Source organism: Phasianus colchicus, chromosome 16 (assembly GCF_987193195.1).
Source record: "Phasianus colchicus chromosome 16, bPhaCol1.hap1.1, whole genome shotgun sequence".
Classification (NCBI taxonomy): domain Eukaryota; kingdom Metazoa; phylum Chordata; class Aves; order Galliformes; family Phasianidae; genus Phasianus; species Phasianus colchicus.
In genome coordinates this window covers 11,671,422-11,694,696 of record NC_143451.1, presented here as the reverse complement: position 1 = coordinate 11,694,696, position 23,275 = coordinate 11,671,422, and the positions used below count along the sequence as shown (strand labels likewise).

The 23,275-nt window shown below is 49.7% G+C and overlaps 1 protein-coding gene across 5 annotated transcripts in view; it reads right to left on the bottom strand.

The window, feature by feature from the left end:
• PEMT (phosphatidylethanolamine N-methyltransferase) overlaps nt 1-23,275 on the bottom strand; it is a 55,044-nt gene that overhangs the window by 1,450 nt on the left and 30,319 nt on the right. For all 5 annotated transcript variants that reach the window (XM_090151323.1, XM_090151322.1, XM_031606860.2 and 2 more), the window contains exons 3-7: nt 13,955-14,070; nt 7,776-7,921; nt 4,334-4,445; nt 645-719; nt 39-99 (exon numbers count right to left, since the gene is read on the bottom strand). In XM_090151323.1, the coding sequence (XP_090007449.1) occupies nt 45-99; nt 645-719; nt 4,334-4,445; nt 7,776-7,921; nt 13,955-14,070 (504 nt within the window). In that variant the 3' untranslated portion in view covers nt 39-44. The remainder of the gene's footprint in view (nt 1-38; nt 100-644; nt 720-4,333; nt 4,446-7,775; nt 7,922-13,954; nt 14,071-23,275) is intronic.

Sequence of the window (23,275 nt, the reverse complement as noted above, 5' to 3'; positions counted from 1 at the left end):
AACCCAGAGCACATGGCATGGCCATTTTGGAAACATACCTGTCGCTAATTGCTCTTTGCTCCCTTCTGTTTCTGACGGTAGATTTCCTCCGTGAAAGGTCTGTGGGTGCAGGCATGGGAGAAGGGCAAAAGAAGGAGGAAAGAAGATGAAACAATGAGTGCCGCACACTCTGGGGGAGCCCACCTCCCTCTTCCCACCTCCCACAAAAGACCTTTCCCAGTGCTTCTGAGACCATTCTGGGTATTTCACCCAGGGCTGTTGGACAGCTGTGGGGTGAAATATCAGAGAAGCTCTTCCAAGAAATTAACAAATGCAAAATGTTCTCCTTGCACCCCATCAGATGCCATTATGAGCCCTCTTCCTGCCTTCCTCATTGCTTTCATATAGACAGAAATAGGCATCCGAAAGAGAAAAAAAAAAACATATTTTGGTAAAAATAAGCAAATGGACAAATGTTCCTAGAACTCAGCACATAGTTTCAGAAAGGAATCTGCCCATTAGCAAAACAATTGGAAAACAATTCTCTGTTTTACTTATTCCCCGCTGAATGAATCGGAAAAAACATCTCTGCAGTTCCCTGAAACCTTGGGAGTTAAAGCTGGTAGAAATAATTAGAAGCTCTCCAGTTTTGCAGAGCTACTCACCCCTCATACAGCACTGCAATTGTGTAGGAAATTGCCACTACAGCTGTCAGCAAAAGGCCAGCTGGGCTTGCATGCCTGTTTTGAAAGAGAAGGAAAAGATCAGGTGAGTACACGGGCTTATGCAAGACCTGCTTTAGAAAGTGAAATGAGACGTTAGGCTCCACGAGAGCACTCTCTTGCTCATTAAACAGAAGTGAACAAAAGATGGATTTTTTGTGTGTGCTTAATGTTAACTGTCTTAGACAGATGTTACTTGGCAAAGACTCTTCCCCAGCCTACTTCGGCAACTTCTTTCAAGTCTGATCCCCGCATGTCTCTGTTCAGAGAGTTTCTGCTTTGATGCTAAGTCCTGAGATTATAAGGCTGCTTAATAGCTGAGCAGCTGCTTACGTACGGCTGTGGCTCCAAGCCAGTGTGCTATAAGGGAAATGCCTGATGTGCACAGAAATACGGCCACCCGGGGTGCAGGAGGCACCTGGCAGACAGAGCAGCGTATGGCTGTGTAGACATTGAGCTGAGCCATCACAGGCTGAGATGGAAGGGATGGAAGTGATGGCAAGGATGGGAAGAGATGGAAGGGGTGGATAGAATACAAGGGATGGTAAGGTTTGGAAGAAATGGCAAAGAATGGCTGAATGGCTGGTGAAGGCAGTGGGGTTCATTGCTAAGGCCCCAGCAGTCTCCAAACCAGGCACCAAGAGCGCTCCATGATGTGCAAACTCCCTGCAGAGTCCCAGTCTCATCTCCCCAGCCAGGAGCATGGCTGTGTCCAGTTCATTGCTTAGCATTAGACTCCCAAACCTCCTTTCTGCATCCTACGCCTCTAGCTACTGGCTGCACGTGCCCTTAATTAAGACACTGCTGCTTGTCTTTAATTGCTGGTTGGAGCTCAGCTCTCTGATGAGGACAGGAGTTGGCTGTCAGCAGAAAAATGTACTTAGCTGGTCCCTGGTGAGGATAAATATCTTGCAATCCTCATGCAAGGGGACCAGCCCTCTGGGAAAAAGTGCCTTTAGAGGAGAGACCAAACGACCTGAGCCCCACGCCACCCAAAGCAGCCATCAGGTAGCACCTGGCCACATCAGTTCCTGGAGAGATGTACACAAATCTTCACTTTTTCACTGCTTCCATTTTACAACAAGGTTTTTTTCTCATTAGGAAACATAGGACAACTTCTTCATTCCCAACCTCCTGCTATTACATGCTTAGTCATGTCTCCTCCATGATTTGTATCAGAGAGAACAAATTTGCATGATTGTTTGTTGACAGCAAGACCTCTAATTGCATCATTTGGCTGCAGTGCCTGCTCTGATTTACACAGCCTGTTGCCACGAGTTAAAGCACTTCCCCTGCCACAGATACATAAGGCCACCTCTAGACAACTAATGCTCCATTTGTCTTTCGGGAGAAACGAGACTGCTCGATTGGAGCAATAAGAAACATCTTGGTGTTTCACTCCTCTTATGAGCTCGACCTACTTCTTGGGCAGCAGCTCATTTTGTAGCAAGGTCAATGATGAGTCAGACGAGTAGGTTTTGTGGTCCTGGTAGCAGCCAGGGGCTTTTTTGAGAGTTTGTCTGCCCTTGCTGCATCTCCACATTGCTGTAGACGTTTTGCAAGAGCAATGCTTGTGTGCTCATATCCTTCCCTTCCAGCACTGCTGGTCCTGAGCACTGAACATGGGGCATTTGCTCCTGTTGTAGGCTTGCTGTTCCCATTTTTACGACAAGTGTGGAGGAAACCTCTCCCTGTGCATCCTGTAGGCACAGCAAGGAGCCCTGGCTGCTCTGTGCCCGTTGCTCGCTGTGTGCAGAAGGGGTCAAAGTGCTGCCCGCTGTGTACTTAGCAGACACATTTGTTTTGTCCAAGGAGCTGCCATTAGCTGAGTCTGGGATATGTGCAACATCCTGGAAAGGAGAAAATAGCAGCTCTGGCCTCAAGTGATGCTCTTAATGCCGGAGTCCTAATCATAGGCTGTCTGGGGTGCTGCCAGACTCGCTTAAATTACGCAGTATGTACCCTTGTGGATGTAAATGAATCAAATCCTTGGGCTCTGATGCCACAATATGGGTGTAATATATCACTGAGGGAGGAGAAGTATGCTCTACATTTCAGGCCTGTCCAAAACCAGCCAGAAGTTGTGCTCCTCGTGTGCCAACAGCTCAGCTGCACATCCCTGCTGCCAGAACTCCGGCTCTGACCCACATCTCAAAGCCCTGTGGCCCCATGGAGAGCTCAGAAGAGCCCTAGGATCCCAATTACAACTCAGAAACCCAATCCGAGATCCCAGGGAAGAGAGACAGTCACCATCACAGTGCTCAGGGCTGTGTGGAGCTCCCACAAGACCAGGCGCGCCGTGCCCTGGTGCCACTTTGCACAGCTCCAGCAATTTGTCAACAGCAATTGTTGCTCACGCCTCGCTGCCCTTTATGGTGGCAGCCTTTTAATGAGAAAAAGAGGCAATCGTGCTGTTGTCTCGAGCTGCTTCAAGCTTCTTTTGCCCAGGACTGTGGCTAAAGACCAAAGTGAAGTGCACCCAGCATGAAGCTGCTCCGTCATGGGGGTGAAGGAGGAATTTCTGCAACACAAACAGCTTGAGAGGGCTCATCTGGTTGGGCAGGGATTCTAGGAAATGGCTCAATTGTAAAATAATACGAATCTCCTTACAAGCTCTCCATCCAAATACCTCTTTGTGGGGTGGCATGTGCTGTTCTGTCCCCCCGTCCCCTGCAGCTCCTGTCCCCAGCTCTTGCGCACTGTTTCCCGGGGCTTGGGCCCAACCCAGCTGCCATGGGGCTGCAAGGAAGGCAAAGGGTGCAGTGCAGTGAGCCCTGACGGCTGCAGGGGGGATGTCAAAGTGCAGAACGAACACAAGGCTCAGTGACACAGGCTTTACTCATTAACAGGGGCCAGAAAGCACTGCAGTGCTGTGCATGTGGCTGGGAAGGCAAGAAGTGGCAAAGTGTTTTGTTTTCCCACTGATGTATAAGAGAGATGTCCCACGTGGCAGTGCCTGTGCAAAACACCAGGTGATAAAGTCCAGCAGTACTCTACGGGCTCCCGACACAACCCTGCTGTGGTTTTTACTCCCAGGCAAATAAATAAAATGTGATATCAAATGAAAACCACATAAAACTTATTACACAGAATTGAGTATATTGCTCATTTACTGCTAAATTACAGCCTATTCATTTCCTCCTAAGCAGGCTATTAAGCTGTGTTGTATCACGAGGAGTTTTTCGGAAGTGCTATCACCATGCAGTGGGGGGGAGGTGTGCTGGCTTGTTTTGTTTCTTCCAGAGGTAATTACAGGGTCACACCAATCCCTGGTATCAGTGCCTGGCCCCCGCTGAGCGACACCCGGCATGAATTCGGCCCTGGCTGTTGATTTTTCCATGTGCAGAGCTTGCCAAGGATCCCATTTGGCTGCAGAGCATTTGCTGATGTTTCCTCTCCCCAGCACTCGGCCGTTATTTATTTTTCGACAATTAATTCCACACGTCTTTTTATGACAGAGAAAGGCTTTGCGTGTGCAAAAATAGTTGGGAAGTGAGAAGCCAGGGCGTGCTGCACCTCCCCTGCTGCTTTACTCCCCAGCTGTGCCTCTGCCGTCACCAAACGTTTCTTTGGCTGCCGATTCAAGCCAGCACCTTACCCCCCCAAGTACCATGACAGGAGCACATACTCACATGAGGGACCAGCCCAGGTAGACAGCCGTGCTGCCCCAGTACATGGGGTTATCCAGGATGCTGAAGGGGAAGCAGGTCACTTTTGCCTCCATCAGGATGCCAAAGTAATCCCCTGTAGGGTGAACAAAGGGTTTCTCATTAGGCTCCATGAAGTGGGGTGGATCAGCATTCAATGCCATGGGGCATCCCTGCCATGGAGGCAGAGCAACGGCAAACAAAGGGTTTTGCTGCTGACTGTCAGGCTGAGAAAACAGCAGCAAATAGGCTGTGTTTACTCCATCTCCATCAGCTTTTCCGGGAATGGCTCTCTGCCCACCAGGAAGGGTTGTGCATTTGTGCATTGCAGTGAGGCGATGGCAGCTACATTCCTCATCAGGACACAGCTCTCGAGGTGCCAACTGGTTGGTTCTGCTTTTTCATTTGAAAATCGCCCCTCTGAAGCCACTTGATGAGGAAGCGAGTGCACAGGATCAAATACATCTAATGGGGAAATAAGCCCGGTGCACAGTAATGGTGCTTCGTGACGGTACAGCTGAGAGCGCCGCCACCAAATGCCCCCATTCAGTGCCACTCTTATCTCATAGTTCAGAGAATTTCTCAGAATTTCAGAAAATAGCACCTCTGCCTACAAAACGCTCAATTATCGGCACGATGATGATGATGATAATAGGTGATTTTCATCTGTAACGAGGAAAGCTTTCAGAACTGTCAGCTTCCAACAAGCTTCCTATCAACCTCAGAGTAATCTTTCCATGACAAGCGAGGAGATGCGTGCAGAGGCATTTGGGGGGAGTGACAGGGCTGGGATGCAGAGCTTTGGCTTCTTTGGGCTTATAATGAGTCCATGAAGGCCAGCAAGGATTTTGCTCTGTGTCCTTGGCACAAGACACAGCGTAACCCAGCGAGCAGCCCATGGCCACGGGTTGTGTCCCCAGCCCATTCCCTGCCCTTGGGCAAATCTCTTCGTCCCTCCCAGTGCCATTGTGCACTGATCACAATACCAGTCTTTCTCGTAGTGCAGTGGGGGTGAGGATTAATGGATGGTGAGAAAGTGCTTGGAAATTCAGATAAAAGGCATGATGGGAGTGCAAAGTATTCAAGGTTATTATTATTACCTGGATCGTGGTGTAATTTCTTTGACCTCACGTGGTGCAAAAACATTTATTTCCAAGGATAAATAGCGCCTGCCCAATTATACAATGCTTTTGGGCTTTAACTACAGGCCACTAAGTGAGATAATTGCCTGGTATTCACACGACATGTTCTCACAGTCGCTTGGCAATGCGACTCAGAGATTGTTCTGCTAGAAAGCCCCCCCGAAGCCACAGCCCATTGCTGTGCTTTCTTCTGTGTCAAAACGTTCATTATCCCCTGCCGCCCTCGCCTTCGGGTGGAACACTTTGCTCCCCAAAGGGCGCTGGCACGGGGGAGGTTTGCACAAAGTGAATGCAAGCAGCAGCGAGGATCTGCAGACCTTTCATCCTTATATATAGCAGTGCTTCCCACAGCCCCCTGAGCCTGACCCGGAGCTGCTGGGTACACCATGACCCACTGATGGAGTCTGGTCAGGTCCAATTTGCTTGAAATCTTGGTCAGTCTTGAAAGGAACTGTGCTTGGGTGCAGACGGATGGGTTTGGGCATGCAGTGCAGCCCTCGGCCTTTGGGAAGTCAAGCACTCATTATTGCCTGTGTCAGAAAATAAGGCAAATGGCTCCAAAATAAATTCCAGCCAGTGCATGGCTGGGAGAAGGGGAGAGAGAAGAACTGCCAGGGCAATGGGCTGCATCCAACCACAGCAGAGAATGGGAGTGGCACCACTGGGATCTAATGGGCAGCCCTGATGCAATTTCCTTGTCCTGCCTGCTTCAGCACTCACTGCTGTAAGAAAATCCAAAAGGGAAAGGTCCGATGCTGTCTCAGTCAGTTTATTAAATGCTTGGGAATCTCTTGCTCTCTCAAAACGTCTCTTGAGCTCAGTCGACTGAGAAGATCAGGATGATGTCGTTACCCTCTTCTTGCTGAAGAAGCTCAGTTCTTTGCCTCCTGCAGCAAAAGTGCCAGCGCTGCCCGCGCCAGTGCTGTGTGTGCAGAAGGGTGGTGAGAGCACAGTCGTGAGCCAGACAGCACCCACGTGAGCCCCCTGACACCTGCAGACCCCTCCTTGCTGCTGACTCAGTGGGATGAGCACAAGTGCCACTACGAGCCACCAGCACCCAAGTCCTCCCTGCTCAGAGCACAGGGCTGTGCCCCTGCTTACGCTGAGCCTGACTCACCCGTTTGCTTTCCCCCTGCGGTTCAAGCCCAGTGGGTCCTTGTGGGCAGTGAATCAGGCTTTGCGTAAGCAAACCCAGAGCTGGCTGTGCTTCAGGAGCGCTCAACCAGTTCGAGCTGATGGGTGCTGCCCTGCCTGGCCTCCCGGACATGTCTCCATGCACACAGCATCACTGTGGGTACGTTCTGCCCCACGGCTGGGGGACAGGGATGCAACACGGGGTGAGGAGCGTCGATGTCGAGAGCACACATCCAGGAGCGCTGGGATCTGTTTCTGGCAGCAGGATCTTGGCCAACTCAACACATTTCTTTGCGACTCAACTTGAAAGCAGGAAGGCTTATTCCCTCCCTCTCTTCTTCCTGGAGACGCGGCAGGAGCTAATTGAATTTGGTTTGTAAAGCACTTGCAAAAAGCACAGCCTAAATGCAGTGTCAAAGCTGGAGCTGTCATTATTCCAGCCAGCGGGAGCTGCCCCTTTCCTCTGGTATTTATTGTTCCTGTCTCTATTTTATTTTTATGAATTCCACACATACTGGCATGTTTCTAAAGTCAACAATGCTAATAGAATTACGCTCTAAATGTGAAAGCAGGCACAGTGGAAAATGCCTTTTGCCATGAAGCGGCAGATAAAAGAATCTGTCAGAGAATGTTGTGTTTATTGCAGAGGGGAAGAGCAAATGAGATGGTGCCTGAGCGTGTGCCGGACAGCTGTGGGCTCAGCACAATGCTGCTGGATGGCTCCTACTTCTTCATCCTCCTCTTCTTCCTCCTCTTCCCCCCGCGCAGTGCTGGTGCTGGTGCTGACCTGCTCACAAGATCTGCCCTTGGGCTGCCTTCTCTGTAGGACGTTTGATCTCTGAGATAATTAGCTGGTTTCTAACATTTCAGGCTTGACGCAGAGGGTGATTAGACTTGCTGTAGAAAATCACTGCACGATCATCTCCGTGCAAAGTAACAGCATGGCTATGTCGTGCTTTGGTATCACAAAGCCAAGACCAAAAGTAACAGCACCCCGAAGACAAGAAGAGGAAATTCACAGGGGATTCTGCCCTACCAAAATCATAGACACAGAATATCTCGAGTTGGAGGGACCCACAGGGATGATGAAGTCCAACTCTGGGAGGATTAAATGACCTTTCTGGTTCAGCTGTTGAATTTTTAGTGCTTACCTAGGAAGGTCCCGGTGAATCCCAGTGCTAAGAAGCTGGAGATGACAAACAAGGTCCCTACAGCCATGATGGCTGAGCCTGAGTAATAGGCCCAGTGGCTGTCCAAGCCCTCCAGCTTCGGCTGGCTCTTCATGGCTTCTGTGAAGCTGTCGGAGAGACAACAAGGGCTGTTATAACAGCGACTCATTGCTAACATCACCCCTCCGGGAGATGCAGAGCTTTGGGGGAGGATGCTGTTGGGGGAGGACACTTCTCAGGGTCTCTTTTTTCATCTGAACCTACTCCAGCTCCCGATGGCAGGAGCCACAAAGTCTGGTGAGCAGCCGGGACTTGCCCCAGAGAAGTTATTTTTACTTGCAACCCTTGATGACTCCTGGAAATATCAGCCCTACTGCACTGCAATATCTAAAGATGCCCTTGAGTGTAAATGCTGCAGGCTGCAGAACCTCGGCACTAGGAGGGCTGGAAGCAGTTTGCCGGGTTATCTTGTGCTCCCACCCCGTTCCTCTCCTCCACCGAAATATTTTGCAGCCTTCATGTGTTCACCACGTGCCCAGGAGTGATTCATGGCTGCAGGCTGACAGGCAGGGGGAGGATTTGAACACCAAAAGGAAAACACGAGACACACAGATTTTGGAGTGTGAGCACTGCTTCTCATCGAGGCATTTCAGGTCTGACCTTCCCAATACTCATTTGTGAGTGCAATAATTGTGACCCCCATCTTGGGCCATCTGAACTTTGCCCAGGAGCAGGGCTTGGCCTCTCGCACAGCTCCAGTACCCATGTATGCCAACAAACAGGATAACTCCGTGATTAAGAAATGCTCATTAATAACAGTGAGATAACAGAGCCACAGTGCTGTATGCAGGATTTCTCCACATGTGTCTGACACACGAGCTAGGAAACTTGGAGCTTTTTTTTTTTTTTTTTTTTTTAAATGGGCACCCTGGAGGCTGAAATTCAAGTGGAATAACAGCACTGCTGCCTCTGGCCATCGCTGCCTGCCGGGCACAGTCTTTCCATCTCGTGCTCCTGGATCTTCACGTGGAAGGAGCCCAGTGGTTTCCCTGGCTGCTCCACCACCCTGCAGGCAGGGCTGCCAACTGCTCTGACGTTATCTGCAGCATTTGGGATGTGTTTTTTTTTTCACGTCCAGCTCTCTGAGTCTTGCAAATCCCTCGGTTTTCTTTGCTGCCTCAATTGAAGCCGAGAGCCCTGCCAGAGATGTGGCTGCAAGCACACCTTGCAAAGCCTCAGAAGGCAGATGGAAGGCACACACCGAGCAAAGCCAAGGATGATTCCTCATCCTTATGCTTCAGAAACTTGGATGATATTTTTTGTTCTCCTTGGAGCTCTTTCCTATAAGATTTACAGCTCTTTGGGAGCTTTTAGGCCCCACAGCAAGGTGGTTCATCTTCACTTTGGACTGGAGCAAAACATAGAATAAATATCATGTGCTTGGGAGAGAGCAGGAAAGAGCCCGGGAGAGTTGCTGCAGTGCCCAGCACATCTCCCTCTGCTCACCAGCATCAGTATGGTTCAGCTTAAAATCAGGGATGACGGAAACGTGCCATCCTGGCTTATCATGAAGCAGCAGCAGCCTCACATCCCTTTTCATGACATCCCTGGTATTTATTACTAAGTGACACAAGTGTCCCCTATGACGAAGCCCAAGCCTGCATCCCCGCTATCAGCGCAGCCTGGCTTTGTGTGGAAAGTGATTGCTCAGAGGCTGTTTTTGGCTCAGGGTGATCAGAAATCATGCCATTACGCATCTTTGAGCCTTCCCTTTCCTATGCTCATGACCCTGCTTGGCTTTGGAGTACAAAAAGAACAAAGGTGGCATGAATGAGATGACCACAAATCAGCTTTGCAACCAATGTGTGATGGGGGTTTGCTTTGGCAAAGCCATCTTCCCTGCTCCAGATGATCCCATTCCCCCTTTTTTTGGTATGGCTGCACTAGCTGCCCTCATCAACATGTCCCACTTAGTCCCCTGCTGTTCAGCTTACAGCTAGAAAGGGAGGTGTTTGCATGCAGATAATGGACTGCCTTTCCCTCGAGTGATGCTTTATATCTTCCTAAACACACATTCTATTTGCATTAAACATGATGCACACTGGAGTTTTCAGGATTGGTAAATAAACCTTTTAAGCATTTATGATGCCAGGCCATGACAAGCAGCATGGAGCTGTCAGAGACGGCAATTATTCTGGCATCTGTGACTGCTCCTGGGTGGCAGGGGAGCACGGCGGCTCTGAGGCTCACCCTCCTGGCACAGGAGGACGAGGCAGAGGCTGTCTCCTTCATGTCATGCAGCCGCTCCCCTTGCCATGTGCCTCTGAGTCACGTTCATTGCAGCCTTTATTTCTGGCTACATCTCACGGCAGTGTCCCAGCTCGGCGCCCAAGAGGACCCCAATTAGAGCCATGCTTTGTCCCAGTACCTGGAAATGCTTTGTGCGCAGAGCGGAGCGATTGCCATGGTGAGGAGCTCCTCTCTTACAGGGCAGAGATAGATGGGCTGTGACCTACTTTAATCACGCCCCTGGCTGCTGGCTTAAAGGTGCCTGTGTCTGGGGGGGCTCTGGAAAGTGCCCCCAGTTCTGAGGAGGGGATGATGCTTCCTCCAACATCTCCCCATGAGTATCTGTCAGCTTTCCACTGTGAGTGGTGCAGGTGTAAAACCCAAATCCATCAAAGCACTAGATTTGGCCAATTCCTGAGGGCCGCAAACAGCCCGTGGCCACCACAGTTGTGCACATTGGCTGGCTTTGCACCAGGGAGCCAAGGCAACAGGCACTGTTTGGCCCACCCTTCCCGAAACAGAGAGGCGCGCGCTCAGACACTCATCTGTTGCTACGCAGGCGGTGCTGCTGCGTGGGAATAAAGTACATGAACTGGAAAAACACCCGCAAAATGGCCCTGCAGCGTGGGGATGTGGACGTCATGCAGGTGGAAGTGGTTTTAACCCATGGTGCGTTGGGCACCAGGGCAAGAGAAATGTGCTGTGGGTACTGAAGGCACCGGCCAAGTTCTAGGAAGCAGGCGTTCATTTAGTTAAGAGGTGATTGCAACACCAGAGAGCTTACCATGCAGCCTAAATACATCTCCAAAACCCACATGAAGCATGAAGCAAGCCTGGAAGTGTTGTATGGAGAGAGGAGCTCCAGGCCTCCCTCAAAATGTGGCCCACAGTGACCACATTTTATAATCCATTTCCCATAAAGGAGGGCAAAGACCTCATCAAGCAAACTGGGTCGCTGCTGTGATGCTACCTTTAATGATCCCAAAAATCGGCCTGGAAACTGGGCAAGTGCAATTGGGGCAGAACTGGGCCAGGGGCAGGAGGCAGCGGGAAGCAGCAGAGGTGTGGGACGTCCCCGTGCTGGAGGCTTTGTTCCTTGTGGCAATAGCAGGCAACGGGGGTGAACCCATCCAGTGGGGCCCAGCAGCAAACAGTGCCTCATGCACACTGCAACAAAAGACCTTGTTCATTAAAGAAACAAATGCTGAAATAGTCCTACCGGTAGCATCAGCAATTGTCAGCCTGGTCATCATCTTCACAGCTTCTTTTGCCAATAATGACTTCGCTTTTTTGCTTGCACCACTGTCTGTTATTTAGGTCACACTGTTTAGCAGCAGCTTATTCCCCTGCCTGGCAGTAGCACCTGGGAGTGCTTTGGGCCACCTGGGGTTCTTCCTGGATGATGTTGGAAGGGACTTTGGCTGCTTTAGGCTCAATTCTCATCAGAGCGTGGTCATTTCTGCACAAAGCACTCTGTCAGTGCCATTTACACCACTCTGTTTTGACACAAGAGCCAGGAAGTGTGCAGCACTGAGCGTAAAGCTGAGGAGCAACACTGGGGAGTGGCGTACAGCCCTTTCCTGGGCAAAGACCCATCCTAGGGTAGATTCTTTCTCTTGAGCAGACAGAGCATGGTGCCAAAGGCACTGCCCTTGCTCAGCCTCCATGGAGCTCACTTGGACTGAAGGCAACACAGCATCAGGTTCCCTGAGAGCTCCGCTCTGCATCTGCAACGTCCTCCACATGTGTGTGGGTGTTGCTTTATAGCTCAGACAAATGCTCCAAGATCCTGAAAATGGGAAGTCCATAAGCTTCCTGTGTACAAAAGCACCTGCATGTGTTTGCTCTGAGCCAGGAGCTTGCAAAAGCGTTCAAAGGGGAGCATGGGACAGCATCAAGGCAACGCCAGTGGCTTTTTGCAGTCAATGTGGTGTCAACAAGGTGGCTAGTGCAGGAGAGAGTGACACTGAACGGAAATTTGGCAGACCATAAGGGTTGTCACAACCTATGTCAAACAGTCATAAACCGCTGGGGTAATGAATAGTGCAGATAAATGGTTCAAAAGTTCAGGAGGTGTTTTCGCTGATAAGGGCCTTGCTGATGGAAATTCCTTGCTTCTTGCAGAAAGAACTTGATTGTTGTGAAAGTTGTCATCACACCAAAGCAATTAAAGAAGCCTGTCTTGTGCCGTTGACTAAGCTTGTCCTCACTGGTCACAGGTCGTTCTGGATTATTTCTCAGAAACACACCAACGCTGATAATGAAGTTCAGAACTGGGAAACACCTACTTGCTTAACGAGCACAGGATATCCCTCCTCTTCCAACTGAGGTATCCATCTGGAGGAAAACTGGAGACTGTCACGGCACTGAAGTGGAGACTGGACAGAGGAGGGGACCCCTGCATGGAGCATGAGGCAAAGCAGCCGTGCGGCCCTGCAATGGGGGCTTCCAGCCAGGATGCCAACCTGCAGCCCCTACCCAACAAAAACACCCTCAAAGTATAGAGAGAGGAGTTTCAAAGGCTGATTTGGAGCTTTGGGATGCAGCATAGTGGGCAGGCTGAGCTGGGCATGGAGACAGTGAGCTGTCCAGGTGTATCTCAGGGCATCTCCTGCAGCTGCAGCTCCAGTGCACATCCTGAAATCATTCTATTGCTCCCACTGGCAAGGACTTGCCTTATTTGAATAGTGTGAGGTACAATGTTGGGACAGGTCAGCCTCTTCATCTCTCCCAGCCATGCCCTATCAGTGCCACATGGTGACCCTGGAGCTCAGCAGGACCACTGGGAGCAGAGGCTGCCCCTTCCACAGCTGTGTTTTTAATTAAAGGCTGGACACAAATCTTTGCATCGCTTCCCAGACAACAAGCAGCTATGTCATCTCTGCAAGAGATTGCTGAGACATAGTCCAGCAAAATCCAAGCACACAGTGTCACTGAGACATGAGCAGAGCACACACATGCCCTCTGCAATGCCTGAATTCAATTATGGCCACATTCATTCCAGGCTTTCTTATGGCTTCTTCAATAAGCAGTAGCTGTGACAAACACAGAAGGGCAAGAGCAGGTCTCGGTGTCACTTCCAGAAAGGCAAAGCTCTTAACTACATGTGCAAATTCCAACCTGAGATCTCTGTGCCTGGGAAATTACCTGAAGTACTAAACAACCCATTAGCTCTGACCCTGGTATAATTGAATCTGGAAATTTAGTAGAGTCTGTCTCTTCTAACAGCGTTGAAGATAAAGCCTATCAGATCACAGATAAATTGCTGGCATTGAGGAAATCTTCTGCAGTAAACCTCTTTGCTGCACTTAGAACGTCAAAAGGCATATTCCCATGGTGTACAGTGCATCAGTCATACAACACTATTAGCTAGCACAGGTAGTATTTAAACAGATCACAGATAAGAGTTTAAAGAGACTGCTTGCTAAGTGCACAGATAATCCCGCTCTTCTGCTCAGGAAACTGCAGCTTCTTAAAAACAGGTTTAATTTTGTTTATAGTTTCCATGAGAAAATTAAAAGATTTTGCTGTTACATATGATACGTGCTGCACCAACAGCCTTCCTGCCACCTGGACTGCACACAGGGCAGGGGAAAACAACCCCGAGAGAGAGAGGGACAAGAAAACCTGTGGTGTCTGATGGCTGTTGATGCTGATGGTTTGCTCTCCTGAACATAGCCACCCCATCTCATCCCTCTGCTTGCCAGCAGAACTCCAAACCCTGGAATAAATCTGGCTGAACTCATAAACCAACAGCACATGAGGCTGATAGACAAGCTGGATACAACACTGCAGAGCAGATATCCTTCATCACCCTGCCTTGCAGATGCACTTCTTTGCATTTATGCATAGCAGTAGAGTGAGCTCCTTACCAGTGGCTGCGCACGCAGTTGAGCAGCAGGATAACAGTGCCCAGGCAGTAGCAGGCGGTGTGTGGAGAGCCGAAGCCTCGGCTGAGTGCCCGTGTTTTGTGCTCCCATCTTGCTACCTGGAGAGACAATAGAGAACAGAAGGAGTGGTTGGAGGTGCACAGCCCCACAGCTGCTCGGAGAGCACTGTCTCCATGGCTTTGTGTGAGAAGCAAGCAGGGATCACTGATTTGATGTGGCTTAAACGGAACCTGGGAGGAAAGCCCGGTTCTAACCATGCCAACATCTCCCTGTCCACCATACAAGCCAGCAGCACTGAGCACTGGCTCTCAGAAAGCCTCCTTCACATTAACCTTAGGGGTCCCCTGGCTTGTATTACAGGCACCCAGTGTAGCTGAGAGCACTGCTGAGGCTGTTCCAGAGCCACTGAAACCAACAGGTTCCTGGAAGGAAGAAGAAAAACAGGTCCCAGAGCAGGTGATGGACACCCTGGTTTGTTTTTCAGGCTCTGTGACCTACATCCAGCTGTGGGAACACACCTGACAGGGGTAATTCCTCCCAGCCTACTTCCAAAAGAGCTCCAGGTTTTACAGAGAAGCAGAAGCTGATGGCTCCCTGCCCAAAGTGCCCTTCACACCCCAAGACGCTGCTGCATGGAGGTGGCTGGAACTGCTCTCCAGAACTGGAGGTCTGCATCCACCCAAGTCACCACAATCAGGATCTTCACCCCAAAGCAGTCCAACATGACTAACTTTTCTGCCTTTTTGTATCCCTCAAAATGCTGTAGATATATATTTATTGCCTCTTCAAGGTTTCATTTTCAAATCCTGCACTGTGGCCCTCCTTCTCTCGGAGAAGCTGTAGGTGCCCCATTCCTGTAGGTGCCCCATCCCTGGATGTGCTCAAGGCCTGGTTGGATGGGGGCCCTGAGCAGCCTGATCTAGTGGATGGTACCCTGTCCATGGCTGGGGATCTGGAACCAGGTGATCTTTAAGGTCTCTTCCAACCTCAGCCATTCTATAATTCTGTGATTCTATGGTTTAGATCAGACCCTGAATTCAAGCCAATCCAAGCACACCCAGGCAATGAAGTGAGAGACAGGAATCGGGGGAACGGCTGAACATTAATTTGCTTCTCAGACATGGTTGGCTCTTCATTAGCTTCAGACACACTTCAGCCCCTCGCATGGAGCCTGAGCAGCTCTGGGGGGCACCCATAATGCAGCTATTCTGAGTGCATTTGGTAATCTATTGGCTTCATTTAAGCAGCGAGCAGAGAAGGGCAGCTTTGCAGGTGCTGCTGTCTTCCCAGGCTGATGCAAAAGCACAAAGTAAAGGGGGACTGCTGGCTTCAGGAGGGGAGTGAGATGAAAACCTCCGATAAGCAGGGCACTGATTTCACATGCTGAGAGCTGATTCAATTAGTTATGCAATGATTGCTCCGAAATTACAAATCCACTCATGACAGAGAGAGCTGCTTCGCTGCCTTTTTCTGGCTGGTATAAATAGTTTGTATTCTAAATTGAATTTAAAACACCGTGCGTCATGCTGCTGCTAAAATGGGAGCTGCTGTTTGAACGCTGCGAGATGGGAAAAAGAAATATGGGGTGAGTTACTGGCTTCGGAAAGGAAAAGAAGTAACCATACAGGTGACTGAGTCACAGATGAGAAATGCAGCCACGTGCCCGTTATCTATGTGAGCTCCTTAATTCCCTGGAAATTATCCTAGCGGCGCTCGCATGGCTGAAGCTCCTGGCTGGTGCTGGGAGGGTTGCAGAGCATCTCAGCCAGTAGCAGGAGTGGAGCTGGCAGTGCTGTGGGGCTGAGCAGAGCTCTTCTGGTGGCCTTGTTAATTCCCCTTGCCATAGTGCTGGTTTAACAAAACAGGGTGGATGGAGAACGTTTCTGAGCCCTTCGAGAGCTGTCCCAGCTGTGTCAGCGCTGCTCCTGGTGCACCAATGCATCACCTCCTCTTGGGTTGCCACAGCCTTTGGGCAGAGCTGGGACTCTCCCCCAAGCACCCCAGAAGCTCACACACGACTCACCACCGAGCAAGAGGCTGTGTGCTTCCTGAGGGGTCCCACACTGGTATTTCAGCTTCCTAACAATTAATTTGTTCCGGTTCTGGTTCTGTTCCTTGAGCAGCTAATTAGTTCTGGCTCAATTTCTGATTTTCTAATTTTAGTTGTTTGCTGGCTAATATTAGCTCTTGTTCAACCTGCGGTTACGCAGCTGGCGTTATGGTTTTACAGAATCATGAGCCAACGTGTTTTTATTTACTGCATGACGGATACGAGATGATTTTGGCATCCTCCATGGCTGCAGCTATTCCCGGTGCCGTGCCTGTTCCCTCGGCTGAGCCTGGCTGCCCACGCTCCCAGCGCTGTGCCTGGGCAACCTGAGTGATCTTGGCATCAGAATGGGAAGCCCCATGTGCCAACTGTCCGAATGTTTTCAGTTTTCCAGCCTCCTTGTTTGGATACAGAGTAATACCAACTTTCTTGCCTTACCCAAGAGTCAAAACAATAGAAAAATCCAAGACTTTCTCCAAAGGCCTGTGCTTTTACTTTAGGAATCTTGCTGATGGCTGTAAGAGACCGTTAAATGTTTCCCCAATGCTCATTATAGAAATAATTCAGTGAGCAGACACGGCTGCAAAGCTGGCTGTGCTGCTGGGTCCCATGCTCTGCTTTTGGCATTTTCCACCTCCCCGGGCATCACTCCCTGCCCACATAACGCCGTGCCGATTGCTGTGCACACCAACCCAGCCATCTCCCCAGCCACTTGGGCTAATATGAAAACAAAAATGAAAGCACAGGCACACATCCCCAGTGGCTGCCCTGATACGAAGAAGGAAATGTTCTGAGTTTCTTGTTCTTTTTTTGGGTGGGTAAACCTTCCTGAGCTGCCTTGAGACGGGCCACAAATATCTGCTCGAAAAACAATTTCATCTCATGAGCTTGCCTCTGCAGTTGATCAACGGGAAATGCTCTTTACAGCTTTCTGTGCATGGCAGACCATATCCTCTCATTAATATTTAGTATTTGTTTCAAGGAAATTGATTTTTTTTTGTCTGCCATCCAAGGAAGTGAGCTTTTGAACACGTTACATTTTAATTTGCTCAACCCCAGCTTTGAAATAGAGACTTTGTTCTGTTTTGCATGCCTCCCTTTCTATATCCGGCTTGCCCCACAGGTAGGGAACGAAATCAGATACCCCAATGGCTCACTGCTGCATCTCAATGCTAATCAGCTGGTCTTGCCCTCACGTTGCCCCATTGCCATAGCACCAGAACACCGCACGGGCTCTGGTGAATTTAGGCATGTGGAGTGCCTGGGAAAGATTAGTTGCTCTTTCACAAAGGGAAACTGAGGCATCAGAGGGCTCTGCCTGCTGCTGGGGATGCTTCTGCCCTGACCAAGCTGTTGGCACAGAGTGAGTGAATTATTCTGGGCTAAAATATGACTAAGCTCTATGCTTCTATTATTCTGTGGTAGATGTAGCACTTAGGGACATGGTTTAGGGCATGATGATGATGGGTCAGTGGTTGATCTAGATGACTTTAGTGGTCTTTCTAGATGCTAGTCATGCTAGTCAAGGTCCCTTCCAACCTAAGGCATGCTATGATTCTATGACAATGAACAGGAGATGCCTCCCTTGTACCTTGTCTCACGTATTTTCCATCATGTAGGGCCCAGGAAACAAGCCACCAAGAAGTACAGGATTCAAACATTTCATGAAAAGCCAAGAGGAAGAATAATCAGTTCATCTGACTGGCATCTGTGCACCTCAGACCCAAGAGGATATGCATGCATAGACTGAGACCTGGATGCCTGGACAATTCAGCTCAAACTCAAAAACTTTCATAGAAGAGAGACCTGAGCAAATCTTTTAACATTCCCCTTCTGTCTGAACTCTCATGGGCAGCCCCAGGCACATCCTCCCTGGGCACTGTGCTCTGTGCTGCTGCTGGGACAGGGGAAATCCTGGCCCATTCGTTGGCCCCATGTGAGCATCTCCTACAGTGGTAGATGTGTCCTTGCCAGCTCACAGAGTGAGGAGAGGGCAGGAAATGTGATGGTACTCCTATTTCACCTTTAGAGACCATGGGAACAGAACTGTTCCGCTGCTATGAAAAATCCATTTTCCCTCATTAAACCAGCATGACGTTCTCTGCTCTCTGTCACAGCCTGGGTGCCAGAAAATGACCTTGCTTGCAGTTATTGCATTTCTCTAGAAAATGGGAGAAAATAGATACGCCCGAGCACCCAAACTCTGACTAAGGCTCTCAAAGGCATTACATGGAACAGGGAGGGTGCAATGAGGCAGGGCAGGAATAACTGAGCAGGCTCAATGTAAATGCACACACTGCATGCCTGGCAGCACTGGGGCTGGCTGACCTTTGCCAAATGCCAGAGCAGGCAGCATCTATGGCTGTCCCAAGTGACCGCAGAGGAAATGAGTGTGGCCTGACCTTATCCTTCCTAACAAACCGCGCGCTTGGTGCAGATGGTTTATTGCTGAGTGCTGGAAAGGCAGTACTGATTGGTCAAGCTGTAAGCTCCGACGTGGGCTCCTTGAGGCACACATCTGACTGGTCCTGCAGCTCCAAGGGGAGAAAACCTCAGATTAAAACCTCAGCAGAAGTAGGAGGGGGAAAGCAGGCAGGGCTGATGCTGGGGAGCACTATGCTGCCTTCCACATGTGGTATTTCCATCACCATACAGGGCTGCTGTATCCCTCCCCAAACTCCCTGTTATCCCAGCCCAGGAGCAGCACGGTAGGGATGCTGGATGCCCACGTGCAGCCCTGTCTGCCCACCCCAGTGCTGGGCACGGCACAGGCTTTCCAAAGGCACGCGCAGCAACGCCCCGGGGACCCGCGTGCCACTGGCAGCAAGAACATGATTAGCAGGAGCTCTGGGCAGCGAAGGCAGGAGAAAAAGAACAGAACAAACCATGGTTTAATTTGTACAAGCTGGTAATTATAGTTGCTATCTGTCTGAAATCTCTATTGAGTTTATTTAAATATGTTCTCTGTGAAGGCCATTCAAGACAGGAATTATCAAGGTGTTGCAGCAGAAGAGATAATGCCATGCAGTTTTCAACAGATCAAGGGCTGATTAGGAGGAATTAATTAGCTGCTTAAACAGCCCTTGACTCGCTGCAGCAATTAGCAGTCACCTCCCCTCAGTCACGTTCCCCCTGCAGCCCTGGTGATGATAGGAAGGATTGTTGTCCCTGCACCACTGATGAACAACGGATGTCCTCCTTCCCATAGCCATTAGCAGACTGGTTCTTCATGCATCCCTCATCCACCTCTTGTATGCTATTAGCCACCAGTTCTCAGCTGTGCTCCACCACTGGCACTGAATTCAGCAGACTGAATGCCACGTGCCACCCTGCACTGCTCGCCTGCACCTGCCGAGCTGTCCCCAAATGGATGCTTTGCAGAAACAGGAGGAGAAGCTGGTGCTTGAGAGCGGCTGTGAGACCCCTTTCTGCCCCACTGCCTCCTGCCATCACCTCAAAGAGCTTAATGTCATTTAGTTGCTTCCTCCTGCACTGAGGGAAGCCAGTGGAGCTTCGAACTGTCTGATCCAGGATCCGAGCTGTTGCTCTGAAGACTTCTTCACTCCCAGGCACTCAATTACAGAATGCTGTGAGATGGTAATGGAGCCCGAAAGCTTTTTAGCAAATGATTAAAGCCCTGCAAAGTTCCCTCACTTAGTGCTGGAGAAGCAGCTTCCAGTCCATGCAATTAAAACACTGCAGAGATATTAGAAGAGACAGCACCGTGTTAACAGTTTCATGGAAGCTACACGGCAACACAAGCCAGAGCCTTGGTTTGTAAATGCCTTTTTTTGGTAATGCACCAAGAGGAGATGAGACATAGGCACAATCCAAGAGTCAAAGTACCTCCAGGATCAGTGCAGACCCATGGCGGGGAGAGAGCGGGGTTTGCAACATCCTGTTCCCAAGGGATGCTGCAGCTGAGGCAGAGAACAATGGCAAATATGCTGTACCAGCCCCTCGGTATTCAGTGAAGAGTTAAGCCAGCATGGTCAGAAGTGTGCCCTTGGCTCCCAGAGAGGGGCTGCTGCAGTCCTGGAGTAATGAGCAGCAGACAGTGGAGACAGTGGGTGACAGCTTGTGCCACACACAGAGTCGGAGCAGTGCTTGGGCATGGGCAGAGCCTGAGGGTGTTGGGCTCCCTGAGTCCTGACACAAGTCCCAAGGCCACCCTGGGAGGCTGCAGCAGTCAGTTTTCTCACTTTCCCAATCTGTACAATGGTAATAACAGCTGTCAGAGAGGCACAGCCAAGTGGAAAGGCTTAGCTGGTCTGTGTCTGCCAGAGCTTCAAAAGGAAGACGTTGGTTCGACTCAAGAAGACTTTTCCATTGCCTTTCATGGGCCTTGGGTGTGGGGATTTGTTGTTTGTTCTTGCCAAAAGAAACAACAGCGGGTTTAGGAAAGACTACGTGGTATGTGGATTGGCTGCACAAAGACACTGCGGTGTGAGAACAGCCAGCTGGAGCGGCATGGCTGTGACACAGGTGACAGATAGCTTCATGGAGGACAAAAATGCATGCGGAAAGCATGAAAGGTTGCATAAAATGAGAGCACCCACGGGCTAATGAAGATAAATATTGAGGAGCTAAAAGAATGTCAGGCTTCCTTCCAGAGCCAACCAAGCCTCGGTGGTGTGGGGCGATTGGTGGCTTTGAGGACACCTCTTCTCTGCAGTATAGGCATTGCGGAGCTGTGGGACTTGTCTGTGTCACTGTGACAAAGCCGTTGCTGAAACGGGGGAGTTAAGAGGAAGAAATTAGTGCTGAAGTGCTTCTTCTAGCAGCTCGTCCCCGAAGAAGCCAGTGTGCTGCAGACAAGGGGTCAACGGGATCCAGTCTGAGGACTCTGACACATAAGGAGAAGAGTAGAGTAACTGTTTGTTTAGAATTGGAAAGATGAGTTCTATGGAAACCCAGCTTGTCTCAAGCATGGATGAGTGTAGCCTAGAAAAAAAGCCCACATCCTTCTCCAGTGAAAGTAATTGGACTGAAATGGCACAGGTCACCTCAGCTAACGGCCTTGAGTTGGGGAAAGAAAACGAGTCGGCAGGTAAACAGATAAGGGTTTCATAAGGACTGGGTACGCTTTACCTCAAAGCTGTCCCTTGAGATTACCTCCAACGAGTCTTTACCTTGAATCCACTCATGATAAACAGTTAGATAATAAATTTCATTTGTCTAATAGTGTTTATGTGATTTGTCAAAGTACCATCTCATTAGCTGACTGTAATAAAAACAAGCCCCTACTTAACGAACACCAAGGCAGCCTGGGTCTGCAAATGTTCCGTGAGCCGTATCCTCTCCTCTTCAATAAAAACAAAACCGACATGGAATATGGGTTGTACTTGCTAGCAATTTCCAACACAAAATCTGAACAGCTTCTCCTCAAGGCAAGGAGCTCATGATTTATGTCCGAGGAGCTGGAAGCTGAAGGCAGGTGATTTTGCATAACCCAGGATGAGCTGTGTTAATTAATTCTGGCAGTGGGCATCTGGAGCCCTTACCAGCAGCTCCTCTAGCCCATGCAGGGCTCAAGCTGCACAGCCCTAACAGGCTCTGCTGGCCAACACAGCCCATGGAAAAAGCAGTTGTGAAATAATGACTTCTCCAGAGCGCAGCATGGGCTGTGGGAGGCCCTTCCATTCTCAGCCCGGGATGGGGTGTGGATGGCCCAACACTGAAAATGCATCCTAACAAAATAAGCTCCTGAGCGGCAGGCGAAGGCTGCACCTGCACCAGTACACGGGGCTGGAGCCCACAGGGACCCATCTCGGATGAGCAGCTCAGGTGCCAGATGAGCATCTTGCACGCAGGACGAGGAAACGTTTTCCCTGATGGGATTTTGCACATTTTATTTTTCACATCTTCTGCGCTCAGATGTCTTGGCTCACACTCAACCTGAGCCAGAAAACCACACATCTCATATTTTCATACATTTTTTGGAGCATTTTCCCTGAGAAAAACAGGTCTGACTTTGCTCAGGCACTCTGTCAAGCAGGCACCTTCCCAAGCCGACTGGAAGCAAAGGTGCACGTCGATCTCTCGGTGACTGAGACTGTTCTGCCCATCTCACATCCTGTACTTGCTTGTTTTTTTTTCTGTTGCTCATACTCCCGCAGCAATAAGTAAGCAAAGCAGGGGAAGGTGCCTGAAGTGCTATACACACAGACGCTGCTCTGAACCCGGCCATCTGCCCAGAAGACCCATTTTTAAACAAAGCACTCCAACAATAGCACTGACGATGTTTGATCTGGCATCGATATGTAAAGAGAAGCTCTGTGCTGCACCACACTGTCAGCAAGCTTTCAGTACAAATGCCACGTTACGAGGCAGTCAATGTCTCTCTTTTTTAAGACTTCCCTTCTATTTTCGCACCTCCACTCTGCTATGTTGTTTCCAAATCAGGCCCTGGATCACAGCTGACCCACGGTGCTGAGGTCAAGTCTTTCTGAAGTCACTGCAGATTTCAGTGCCTTGGGTTTGGTTTTAGATGGGGGCACAAAGCTTTCTATCTTTGTCACAAAGCATCCACTCTGCTTTCCAAAGCTTTCCAATCATTGCTGCAAACCTGCAGTTTAAACCTCTGTAACAGCTGCAAATAAGGCCAGTCGGATTAAACCCAGTTATTCCAGATGGAATAAAAGTGGACAGTCTTCAGCAAATGCATCCTGTGTAAGAAATATCCTCTTAGCAAGCTGAGACAAGCCTTCTCTGGTTCCAGGTAAAAGGAGATTGAGGTCAGCTAACGGCTCTGACATTTCTTGAAGCCTCTGATTAATTGCAAAGAGACTGCTATAAAGCTGCCCTGGACGTGTCAGCTAACGCTATGGCTTTTTGCTCTCCCACATGACCTGTGTTGCAGTGCAGCACCCAGCTCTGTCACCACATTCCCAACCATGTCTCCAACCTGCAGAAGTGCCACTCAAGGCTGAAAACCAAAGCTGGATGCTGCACTATTTCAAGACAAGCGATTCTTTCAGCAGTCATAGCTCATGGGAGTGGAGATACTTAGACTCTATTGTCTTAAAGGTTAACTCAGAGGCTCCAGCTCATCCAACATACAAGAGTAATAGAAGGAGAAGAGGATGAAGGAGGGCTGGAGGTGATTCACAAGCAGAAGCATGTCAAGATGCAAACACATCAGCACACAAACAGCCCCACGTGCTGACCGAGATCTTCTGTTTGCTGTGGGGGTTTGCAGGCCCAGGCATCATCTTTGCAGTTTGCTGTTGTTAATAGGTTTGCTTGTATTC